The sequence below is a fragment of the Sus scrofa genome, chromosome 2 (assembly GCF_054392235.1).
Source record: "Sus scrofa isolate SSC_HxYL_T2T_F1_AM1 chromosome 2, Sscrofa_HxYL_maternal_Yorkshire_Landrace_v2.0, whole genome shotgun sequence".
Taxonomy (NCBI): domain Eukaryota; kingdom Metazoa; phylum Chordata; class Mammalia; order Artiodactyla; family Suidae; genus Sus; species Sus scrofa.
This window is the reverse complement of record NC_139384.1, coordinates 114097400-114109971: the sequence shown is the minus strand read 5'-3', so window position 1 is coordinate 114109971 and position 12572 is coordinate 114097400. Positions and strand designations below refer to the sequence as shown.

At 38.0% G+C, this 12572-nt stretch overlaps 1 protein-coding gene across 2 annotated transcripts in view; it reads right to left on the bottom strand.

Moving 5' to 3' along the window:
- ERAP2 (endoplasmic reticulum aminopeptidase 2) overlaps window positions 1-12572 on the bottom strand; it is a 51481-nt gene that overhangs the window by 17178 nt on the left and 21731 nt on the right. For both annotated transcript variants that reach the window (XM_085014105.1, XM_085014106.1), the window contains 4 exons: window positions 11349-11417; window positions 10166-10341; window positions 4165-4244; window positions 2776-2959 (listed from right to left, as the gene is read on the bottom strand). In XM_085014105.1, the coding sequence (XP_084870231.1) occupies window positions 2776-2959; window positions 4165-4244; window positions 10166-10341; window positions 11349-11417 (509 nt within the window). The remainder of the gene's footprint in view (window positions 1-2775; window positions 2960-4164; window positions 4245-10165; window positions 10342-11348; window positions 11418-12572) is intronic.

Here is a 12572-nt window from a genome sequence, read left to right as displayed (position 1 = left end):
TCTGTTTTTTTAACCTTAGCTATTTTTTTTCATTTAGTTGCAAACATAATAATACCTAGGTTTGCATTTTGCTCCCCCCCAATTTCACATTATTTAAGGTGCATTCTTCTGTGTTGTCACTTCATCTTCCTATTCAACACATGATCTTTTAAACAATTTATATTAGTAATACTAACAATGCTAAAGCTACCATTTATTGAGCATTTATTATTGTACTTAGTGCTTTATATACATTATCTTATGCAATCCTCAAAATAATCCTGAATGATATAAATTATTATTAGCAGAGTTTTATTTATTTTTGTTTTTAATTCTTTTTTTAATTATTATTTTTTAAATAGTTATTTCCCCAATACAATTTTTTTTCTACTGTACACCATGGTGACCCACTTACACACACATGTACATATTCTATTTTCATACATTATCATGCTCCTTCATAAGTGACTAGACATAGTTCCCCGTGCTACACAGCAGGATCTCATTGCTAATCCATTCCAAAGGGAGTAGTTTGTACTTATTAACCCCAAGCTCCCCAACCACCCAACTCCCTACTCATCCCCTGGCAATCACAAGTCTACTCTCCAAGTCCATGATTTTTTTTCTGTGGAAAGGTTCATTTGTGCCTTATATTAGATTCCAGAAATAAGTGTTTTCCTATGGTATTTGTCTTTCTCTTTCAGACTTACTTCACTCAGTATGAGAGTCTCTAGTTCCATCCATGTTGCTGCAAAAGGCATTATTTTGTTCTTTTTTATGGCTGGAGTTTTAAAGACTAGAAAAGTTTTAAAGACTAGAAAATTTAGGCTTAAAAAAGGTTAAATAGCTTGCTAAAGGTCAAACAATAACTGAAGTGAAGAGGTAGTACTTGAATTGATCTGAATTTAACCCAAAATTTATATTTGGAACTTTAATAACTGTCCACTTAATGAAGAAATGGTGATTGCTTTTCCACTGATACATCAACAACTGTAGGGTTCCTTGTGCTAAATTTAGACTAGCCATAAATTTATAGGGTAGAAACAGCAAAAAAGACTTTGCAACTACTTGAAAGGTTGGCTTTCACTTGCTGAGTCGTCAATATTCCTCATTTTTCCTAGTCTTAAATTTTTAATCTACCTTCTTTGTAATCTATTCAGAGCTTCTCTTTAAGCAGACAAATCTTCTTCAATAACATACCTCCCAACTAGTCTATCATGCACCCACTTGTATGTAGGAAGGTGTTTTTCCTAATCCTGGCTTCCAATGTGCTATGCTACCATGATGCTCCTGAAACCCATGGGACTGAGGATTAAGCTCTCAATTCTCTCATTTCTCTAACTAGGGAGTTCCGTTGTACAGAGAAGCTTGACTTGACAGATGTCTTGCTGGTTACTCTTACTGAATTTGACCTAAATAAGCATCTGAAAGAAAATAATATATCACACTGAATAAAGTGAGTATACTATAGTAGTTCCCAGAATTGGAAAAGCTTACAATGCATAATATGCCCCTAATCCCCCCCACTTTTTTTTTCATTGGCGACCTTATGACCTGATTTATTCTATATATTATTCTGTTGATGATAAATGGGGGAAAAGAAAGAAAACGCTTTGTCTTTTCAGAAAAGTCTAAAGAGGAATAAACTTAAGCAGCCAATTCTCCCTTTATCTCTCTACCAAATTCATACTAATTTCTCCACTGTGAACAAAATAATGGATAGGTTGTACACCATAATTTAAAATTTTTAAAGTTAGGACCGTATTTTTTTTTTTTTTTTTTTTTTTTTTTTTGCTTTTTGGGGCTGCACCCATGGCATATGGAAGTTCCCATGCTAAGTGTTGAATCAGAGCTGCAACTGCTGGCCTACACCACAGCCACAGCAATGCCAGATCCATGCCATGTCTGTGACCTCACCAAAGCTCACAGCAACATCAGATCCTTAACTCACTGAGCGAGGCCAGGGATCAAAACTCCATCCTCATGGATACTAATCTGGTTCATTACTGCTGAGCCACAACAGGAATTCCCATATTTGTAACTTTGGTCCAACAGATTTATATAGGTATTTGGTGAAACAGCAAGCAACTAGCATAAATGAACTTTAAATCGGAGGTCAAGAGCTAAATGCCTAGAGGGTTCACCATTAAGTGAATGAAGCCCCTTAATGAGGCTTAATGAGGCCCCTCCTGTGTATCATTTAGGACTTTGATACATGGGAGAGTACAGGCCTGGCCCAAAGGAAGATCTGCCCACTGTACCCTCCTCAATGCTTGCCCTATGGTAAGAAGTGCCAAATCTTCTCAGTTTTTGAGATTCTAAAGTTAGGATATAAATTTCTCCACCCTTTAACATGTTGGATTAATTTTTTTTTTCTTTTTATGGTTGCACCTGTGGCATATGGAGGTTCCCAGTCTAGGGGGTCTAATCAGAGCTACAGCTGCTGGCCTATGCCACAGCCACATCAACACCAGATCCGTGCCGCATCTGTGACCAACACCATAGCTCATGGTAACACCAGATCTTTAACCCACTGAGCAAGACCTGGGATAGAACCCAAAACGTCATGGTTCCTAGTCAGATTAGTTTCCGCTGAGCCACAACGGGAACTCCTGGATTAAATTTTTAAACACTTTGTGGGCAGAATAATTTAGGCTTTGGCCTAGAGGCCAATACTTGACCTCCATTCATATCCATATCATAAAACTGATCAACACTGAACATTTGGCTTGAAATCTAGCATATATGGTTATGAATCAGTTATTTTCTGTGAAATCAGATGCAATTTTGCATTACCTTACTAGCTGAAACGCATCATGAATCAGACCTATTCTGTCCTTAGGTCTGAGAAGTGTGTGGTTCTGATTCAGCACAGCAATGAGCTGGTCCCATCCATGCGCCTCATAGTGGACAATGTAGTAGCCATTTGAGTCCACATTGAGTTTCACCCAACTGGTCTTTTCAGGTAAATACAGAGTATCTAGGAGGAGAAAATTGGTATAGGCATTTCTTTGTCAACATACATACCAGGAATCTCTCCAAAAGTGTTAGTCTCCACACTATTACTAATAAATCAATGAGAAGACAAAGCTTTGCAAGGCTCATGATGATACTTGTTTTCATAGCTCAGAGGATGGGTTATTTTGGGAATGAGAGCCTTATTAAATTAAGAAATAAATTGGGAGTTCCGTCATGGCTCAGCAGTAATGAACCTGATTAGCATCTGTGAGGACACAGGTTCAATCCCTGGCATTGCTCAGTGGGTTAAGGATCCAGGATTGCTATGAGCTGTGGCATAGGCTGGTGGCTGCAACTATGATTTGACCCCTGGCCTGGGAACTTCCATATGCCGTGGGTGCAGCCCTAAAAAGACAATAAATAAATAAATAAATAAATAAATTCCTAGGAAAAAGACAGATGAATTTGTTCTCAAAAGCAGTATATATAGGTCTAAGAGGTATGCAAGGGCCCAATGAGCCAGATGATGAACATGACCTCAATCTGGCTTGATTTATTGGTGGGCTGGTCAAGGTTTAGTAGCTGCTCATTGAAATATGTATATGTAAATAAGCATACATTTGTCCAGTCCTTACTGGGGCAAAATAAGGACTCCAGGTTGAAATGACATTATGATGGAAACATTCTCAACTTTCAGTGAAGTGTTTAAAGGAGAAATTAAAATCATATCAAGCATTTTTAATGACAGACATTATAGGAAGTGGTGAAAGAACATTACAATTCTCTTAAAAAACTCTATAAGGCTTAGTCCCCCATTTAAAATAAGATGTAAAAATGAAAGCCCAGGCAAAGTTAGGAAATGTTCTTAAGGCCACACATCTAATAGATTCCAGAGTGAGGATTTGCATCCAGGGCCAATCAAAAGAGCATGCTTTTTTTCCATTGAATTAGTAGATATTAAAAGATAAGATAGGATGCCATCATTCCTTGATATAAATACAAACCTCTCTCTAAGTGAGATAAAAGCATAAGAGAAACTTCTACTGAAGAAAAAAATCAGACTTTCTAGCTAAAGGGTTCTTTTAATAATACATATGTGGATAAATAAGAACTTCCTCAAACATACCTCTCCCGTTATCAGATTTACTTACAGTATCTTTCCTCTAAATAGCTCAGAATGTGTTGAATTTCAGAATTAAAACACCTATTGACTAGTTAGTTCATTACCTGTCTTTGATGTCAGAAGGTGTCTGTGAATAGCATTAGAGGAGCTTGTGGAGTAGGTCACTGGGATATGCCAAAGGTACCTGTGTTAGAAAGTAAAGACTGTTACAGACTAAATTCATGGCCATTTCAATTTTCACATTGTCAGATTCAGATAGGCTGTAAAATACTCCTAATCACCCACCCTTCACACCATCAGTGGCCTTACAAATTTTATAGGCTAAGACTAGAAGATCTTTGGGTGTGCAAAAATTCTTCTGTAATGATTAAGGAAAGAGCAGCAATATAAACTTAGTTGAATTCTGCCACAATCACCTGTGCCATTTGCTGTCCAAATTTCCTACCATAACAAGTTCTGCCGATTGTTTTCTTCTGGAAAAAAATTCAATCTTCCCTTTCACATTTCCAAAAATTCTAACAATCTGATAAATAACTGAACCAAATCTGTAGGAAAAGCCCTAAAAGGTAAAGATCTTATGCCAGTATGATTTTCCACTTTTCCTTTTTTTCAACAAAGCTACCCACAATTAATTTTTTTGCGAAGTTACTGCAGATGACTGCTAAGTGGTTATCAATCCAGCAATGTGCCAGAATCTGCACATCAGCCAAGTTCAGAAAGCAGAGAAGCAGAATGGATTGGAGGAATATGCCTCAGTTACTTTTCAATGGCCCTATTATGGTAAATAACAGAAATTGGCTATTTGTTTCTAACTAACTTTCTAGTAGCCTCTAGAAAGCTCATTTCCTATATCACATTAAGCCATACTAGCTATAGTAATCCTGCACATGTAAAATCACATGGTTGAAAACACCATTAGGTATAACACACAAGGAATAGTAACTGAGGATGTGGCCATTAGTTCTCATAAAAATATAAAACAGTGAAAAAAACAACATTCACAGATTCAATCTAATAAAGGGTCAGAAGGGAAGATCTATCTGCTAACCCAGAGGGTATAGATAATTAACAAAGCAATTGAAATGTTTATATAGGAGTTCCTGTTGTGGCTCAGTGGTAATGAACCCAACTATTATCCATGAGGATGCAGGTTAGATCCCTGGTTGTGCTCAGTGGGCTAAGGATCCAGTGTTGCTGTGAGCTGTAGTGTAGGTCACAGATGTGGCTCAGGTCTTGAGTTCCTGTGGCTGCAGTGTAGGCCAGGAGCTATAGCTCTGATTCAACCTTAGCATGGGAACTTCCATATGCCGTGGGTATGGCCCTAAAAAGAAAAAAAGAAAAAGAAAAGAAAAGAAAAGAAAAATATTTATACAAAAATGTAAAAATAGACACATGGATATAACTAAGACTTAATGGATTGAGATTCCTGGAAAGATCTTGGCTCTAGAAGGAAAGAGATTTTTCCAGATAAACATATTAAACATATGAGAGAGTAAAGAGAGGCAGAGTAGCATTTTATATGTCTGGACCAGAGGGCAATAATTTTATCATAGTAATTTAAATACTGCTTCATGTAGAAGGAAAAAAAAGATCACTGCAATAGATATTTGTTGTTTTGGGCCATCCACATTATTTAATTCTCTTATGATATTTTGATAAGTTACAAAATTGCAAGTCCCACTTTCCCAATGATAAATCAAACACTAAATTTTCCAGGCTGTGTTGCCAAGTTTTAAATTGTCTAAGTTTTCTGAGGTTCAGACTTCAGAAGGACATGCAGAGGAATGGAAGGATATGTACATAGATAAATGGCAGAAGAGTTGCTGTTGAATGGAAATAGATATCTGATGAAACATAAAAGGAAAAGAGTACATTCTATGTGTTAAAGACCTTGAAATTGCTTCTAATTCTCAGAAGAGTTCTCAAATTGTTATGACATCTAGATCCTTGTAAGAGTCAGAACAGATTCACTTGGGTTATTTCATTTCAAATTAACCTCATTCATCTTATTGGGCTAATAGATAAGAGGAAGATGGACAGTGTTGTATTTCTTGACTTTAGTAAACCTTTAAAAAGCTTTCTAAAGATAGGCTGGTGAAAAGAACATGGTTAACTGGATTTTTTTTTTATTATTACCAAGAACATCATATGTTTTAAGACATAATGTTTATAGTCTCTTTCTGAAAAACAAAAGGGAACTGGAAGTTTTAACATCTAATTTATCACACAGGGAATGCCTTTCTTTTCTTATGATAAAAGGTATAACTGTCATAACACATCCTAGGTATGGGCCAGTAACACAATTTTTTTAGGGCCCAGGAACAGAGTATACAATCACAGTATATTATAATAAAAATATAACCAAAGACCTTCTGCATTAGAACTGAAGTGCTAAGGGTGGCAGTGAAATTACTAAGAATGTGCTGCTGAGAACAGAGCCTGGGCTACCTGAAGCTCTAAACCACTGTTAACAAATCAATGGATCACTGAAGAAATCAAAGAGGAAATTGAAAAATACCTAGAAGCAAATGACAACAAAGATACGACAATCCAAAACCTATGGAATTCAGAAAAAAACTATTCTAAGAGGAAAGTTCATAGCAATACAAGCCCACCTCAGGAAACAAGAAAAAGCTCAAATAAACAAGCTAACTTTCCATCTAAAGCAGCTCGAGAGAGAAGAACAGACAAGACCTAAAGTTAGTAGAAGGAAAGAAATCATAAAGATCAGAGCAAAAATCAATGGAATAGAAATGAAGAAAATCATGCAAAGGATCAATGAAATGAAAAGCTGGTTCTTTGAAAAGATCAACAGACTTATCAAGAAAAAAAGAGAGAGGACTCAAATCAATAAAATTAGAAATGAAAAAGGAGAAGTAACAACGGACATCACAGAAATTTAAAGGATCACAAGAGACTACTATATGCAACTACATGCCAATAAAACGCAAAACCCAGAAGAAATGGACAAATGCTTAGAAAACTACAATCTTCCAAGACTAAACCAAGATGAAAGAGAAAAGATGAATGGACCAATCACAAGTACTGAAATTGAAACTGTGATTAAAAAACTTCAAACAAACAAAAGTCCAGGACCAGATGGCTTCACAGGTAAATACTATCAACCATTTAGAGAAGAGCTAACACCTATCCTTCTGCAATTATTTGAAAAAATTGCAGAGGAAGGGACACTCACAAACTCAATCTATGAGGCCACCATCACCCTGATACCAAAACCAGACAAAGATACCACAAAAACAGAAAACTACAGGCCAATTTCACTGATGAACATAGAAGCAAAAATCCTCAGCAAAATACCAGCAAACCACATCCAACAATACATTAAAAGGGTTGTACATCATGATCAAGTGGGATTTATCCCAGGGATGCAAGGGTTCTTCAATATCCAAAAATCAATCAGTGTGATACACCACATTAACAAACTGAAGAATAAAAACGATATGATCCTCTCAATAGACGCAGAAAAAGCCTTTGACAAAATCCAACACCCATTTCTGATAAAAACTCTTCAGAAAGTGGGCATAGAGAGGACCTACCTCAACATAATAAAGGTCTTATATGACAAACCCAGAGCTAACATCATTCAAAATGGTGAAAAGCTGAAAGAATTCCCACTGAGATCAGGAACAAGACAAGGATGTCTGTTCTCATCACTACTCTTCAACATAGTTTTGGAAGTCCTAGCCACAGAAATCAGAGAAGTAAAAGAAATAAAAGGAATCCAAATTGGAAAGAAAGAAGTAGAACTATCACTATTTGCAGATGACAAGATACTATACCTATCAGAAAAATTGTTAGAGCTCATCAATGAATTCGCCAAAGTCGCAAGATACAAAATTAATACACAGAAATTGATGGCATTTCTATATACTAACACTGAAAGATCAGAAAGAGAAATTAAGGAAGCTATCCTGTTTATTATCGCATCCAAAAGAATAAAATACCTAGGAGTATACCTACCTAAAGAGACAAAAGACCTGTCCTCTGAAAACTCTAAGGCACTGATGAAAGAAATCAAAGAGGACACAAATAGATGGAAAGACATACCATGCTCTTGGACTGGAAGAGTCAATATTATCAAAATGACTATGCTACCCAAGGCAATCTACAGATTACCAAGGACATTTTTCACAGAACTCAAACAAAATATCTTAAAGTTTGTTTGGAAGCACAAATGACCCAGAATAGCCAAAGACACCTCGAAAAAGAAAAATGGAGCTGGGGGAATCAGCCTCCCAGACTCCACACTATACCACACAGCAACAATCACCAAAACCATACGGTACTGGCACAAACACAGAAATATAGATCAGTGGAACAGGATAGAAAGCCCAGAATTAAACCCATGCACCTAACAGCCAACTAATCTGTGACAAAGGAGGCAAGAATATCCAATGGCGAAAAGACTGCCTGTTCAACAAGTGGTGCTGGGAAAACTGGACAGCCACATGGAAAAGGATGAAATCAGAGCACTCCCTAACACCATACCCAAAAATCAACTCCAAATGGATTAAAGACCTAGATGTAAGACCAGACACTGTAAAACTCTTAGAGGAAAACATAGGCCAAACACTCTCTGACATAAACAACAGCAACATCTTCTCAGAGCCACCTCTTAGCGTAATGGCAGTAAAAACAAAAATAAACAAATGGGGCGTAATTAAACTTAAAAGTTTCTGCACAGCCAAGGAAACCCTAAACAAAACAAAAAGACAACCCACAGAATGGGAGAAAATCTTTGCAAATGAATCGACTGACAAGGGAGTCATCTCCAAAATTTATAAACGCCTCCTGTAGCTCAATACCAAAAAACCAAACAACCCCATCAAAAAATGGGCAGGAGATCTAAACAGATCTTTCTTTGGAGAAAGAAGACATACGGATGGCCAAAAAACACACGAAAAGATATTCAACACCACTCCTTATTAGAGAAATGCAAGTCAAAACCAAGATGAGGTACCACCTTACACCAGCCAGAATGGCCTTCATCAACATGTCTACAAACAATTAAGTGCTGGAGAGGGTGTGGAGAGAAAGGAACCCTAGCACACTGTTGGTGGGATTGTAAACTGGGGCAACCACTGTGGAAGACAGTTTGGAGAGTCCTCAGAAAACTAAAAATAGAACTACCATTTGACCCAGCAATCCCACTCCTGGGCATCTCTCCAGGGAAAACCATGACTCAAAAACACACATGTACTCCAGTGTTCATTGCAGCACTATTTTCAACAGCCAAGATGAGGAAACAACCTAAATGTCCATCGACAGAGGAGCGGATCAAGAAGATGTGGGATGTATACACGATGGAATATTACTCAGCCATTAAAAGGAATGAAAACCCGGCATTTTTAGGAACATGGATGGACCTAGAAACTATCGTGCTAAGTGAAGTCGGTCAGACAATGAGATGCCAACATCAAATGCTATCACTGACATGTGGAATCTGAAGAAAGGACAGAAGGAACTTCTTTGCAGAACAGATGCTGACTCACAGACTTTGAAAAACTTACGGTTTCCAAAGGAGATAGTTTGGGAGGTGGGGGGATGCGCTGGGGGTGTGGGATGGAAATCCTATAAAACTGGATTGTGATGATCACTGTACAACTATAAATGTAATAAATCCATTGAGTAATTTAAAACATAAAAAAGGGAGTTCCCATTATGGGGCAGTGGTTAACGAATCTGACTAGAAACCATGAGGTTGCAGGTTAGATCCTTGGCCTTGTTCAGTGGGTTAAGGATCTGGCGTTGACATGAGCTGTGATGTAAGTTGCAGACGTGGCTCGGATCCTGTGTTGCTGTGGCTCTGGCGTAGGCCAGTGGCTACAGCTCTGATTAGACCCCTAGCCTGGGAACCTCCATTTGCCACGGGTGAGGCCCTAGAAAAGGCAAAACACAAAAAATAAAAAATTAAAAAATTAAATAAATAAATAAATAAACAGCTGTTATCAAGGCTAGTGTAGGTTTCAATTCCTGTGCAGAAATAGCATCCTTTGAAATTGCCAGAGACCCTGAAGGAGAGCTAATGTTATCACCAGCGTACTGAGATGAGGTAAATTAGACCAAGAGAAGAAAAGTAGCCACCTCTCCTGCAGGGCCCCCCATTCAGGGTCGTCTCTGAAAACCCCATTCAGGAAGCGCTCCTGCCGCAGTTTAAGCAAAGGACCTTCTTGTTCAACCACCACAAGGGGTATTCCTTTCTGACGAGTCCATGTGGTCATTATATCTTTGACCTCCACATTTTCCTCCAGAAAGGTGAGCTGAAACGACAAATGATTTTGGTAACCCAAGATGGAGGAGGGAAACCAGAAAGAAATCAGAAATTTCCATCTCCTTGGATGAGAGAAACATGGCTTGGGCAGAAAGAGCTATAATCTCAGGACAGAGCGATGTGGGACCTGGACCTGGGGTTGCTCTTTGCAGGTTACCTGGAGGAGGGACAGTGTGGGCGTTTGAAGATTGACACTGGGCAGGAAAGGCCAAGAGGAAGGGCTTGATCCTGAAACTTGACCCCTGCTCCCTTCAAATGAAACAAACAAAAACAATCTGGAAAAAAAAAAAAAAAAAAAAAAAACCTCCTCTCCATTTTAATAACTGTGGAATCCAGAGAAGTTGTTTAAGAGAGAAATGCCTCTCTTGAGGGAAGCTTTAAAAATTCCAATAGAATAGTATTACATCAATCAAGATTTACTGAATGGAGAACAAAATCTCTACTTCCCACCTTCTAGTACAGATTTCTGATCACTGGATGATGCTGAATCTTCCTTTAGAAACCATAATTTACAGGATCACTGTGACATTTTTTTTAAAAGTTTGCACTTTTTTTGCCATGATGACTTTCTTTTTTCTCTTCTAAAATGTTCCAATAATTTTCCGGAAGTAAACAAAAAGACAGGGCCTCAGGAAAGCCCTTCACTTTGTTTCCAAACCTAACAGCATATGTGGTTTGGCATTTTTCAGAGCCCAGAGGATGCCAGTGCAGCAGTAACTACTCAGAGGAATTTTAAGCTGAGATATTTTTAGCTAGCAGTGGGGTTGTGGGAAAGCTGAATTTTAGCAAAAATATAGTAGTAACGGCATCCCCCCGCCCCGCGCGTGCCCCAAATGGCCTGAGCATTCCTTCTTCAGGTGGCTTTATTTCAAGGAAAATTGTGGAGTCTCCCTTTCTCTCCAGCTATTTAAAGGGGCAGTTGGTTGGGCAGCTTTACACGCTTACTTTGGATCAAGCAAGCCTGGTCTCTTCTGTTCTGCATGTCTTTCTACTTACTGTGTTGCTTGTTGTCTTGGAATCGGAATAGCAGAATCCACCAGATGTAAAATCACTTTCTAAACAACTCTGTAAAACAAGAATGAAAGAGTACTGCCTTTTGGGCATTGATAGTTGGCTGAATATGCATTTTAGACACAAATGCAGATAATTATTAGCATAGACACGTGAAAGTTTATTTTATATGGACATGGTAATGAGCATTGATTGCAATTCATAAAAATGCATGAAAGTTACTCTTTTGGTTTTACATATACCATTGATGTTACATTTCACAGGACTGTTAGGTATTTCCAGGAATTTATCATTTTCATACCACGGTTCATTTGGCATCAGAAGGGGGTCAACTAGAATTTAGGACTTTTAGGGGAGGGTTCGATGGAAGACTTCCCTGATAACTAGGAAGAAGGTGCTATGTAATTCAAAGGATGAATAATGGACTTAGAGTCAGAAGACAATTTTAAGTAATGACTCCATTACTCCCTTGGTATATGATCTTGGACAAATCTCTCCCTCAGCATTAGTCTTCCCATCTGTAAAAATGGGGTAAGAATGCCTACCTTACCTTCTTGAGATGGTTATACGTGTAAGGTGATAAAAATTAATATAGGAGTGTTCACAGTTGGCCTAAAAGAATGCTGTAATTATTGACAAATTTCTCCTTTAATCCCCTTTGCACTCACTATGCACACCAAAGACAGATCCCCCCTTGTTGAGGAAAGCCTGGGTTGATGTTTACACACACATAAAGCGCACATGGTAGCAAAGGAGAGAGAGGACAGGGATGGGAGAGAAGAGCAATATGAGGCTTGTTGAGAATCTGAGCAGGACTGTGGAGAGATCTGGATTACCTGCAGGAGGTGATAGAAACAGATAAAGAGAATTTTTATAAATATTATCAAGGATAGTGTATTTTGATCTCTTTTAGGGTTTTCAAGAAATGTGAGTAGAAGATTTGAGCAACTTTGGAAAACAATTTCAATTACTTGCATTTGTTTCTTTGACCACAGAATCACACACAAATTAAACCTTGAGGGCCCAGACTTTATAAAGGCACAAAAAATAAAACGAGATAATGCGCATGAAATTTCTTATTCAACTGTAAAGTGCTATGCAAATATTGAGCAATACTATTACAGTCCCTGGAACATACGTGCTTATAAAAAGAGAAGATCTCTTCTGTCTGCAGTGGCTTAGGGTTCTTCCATCTGCAGGCACAAGCTC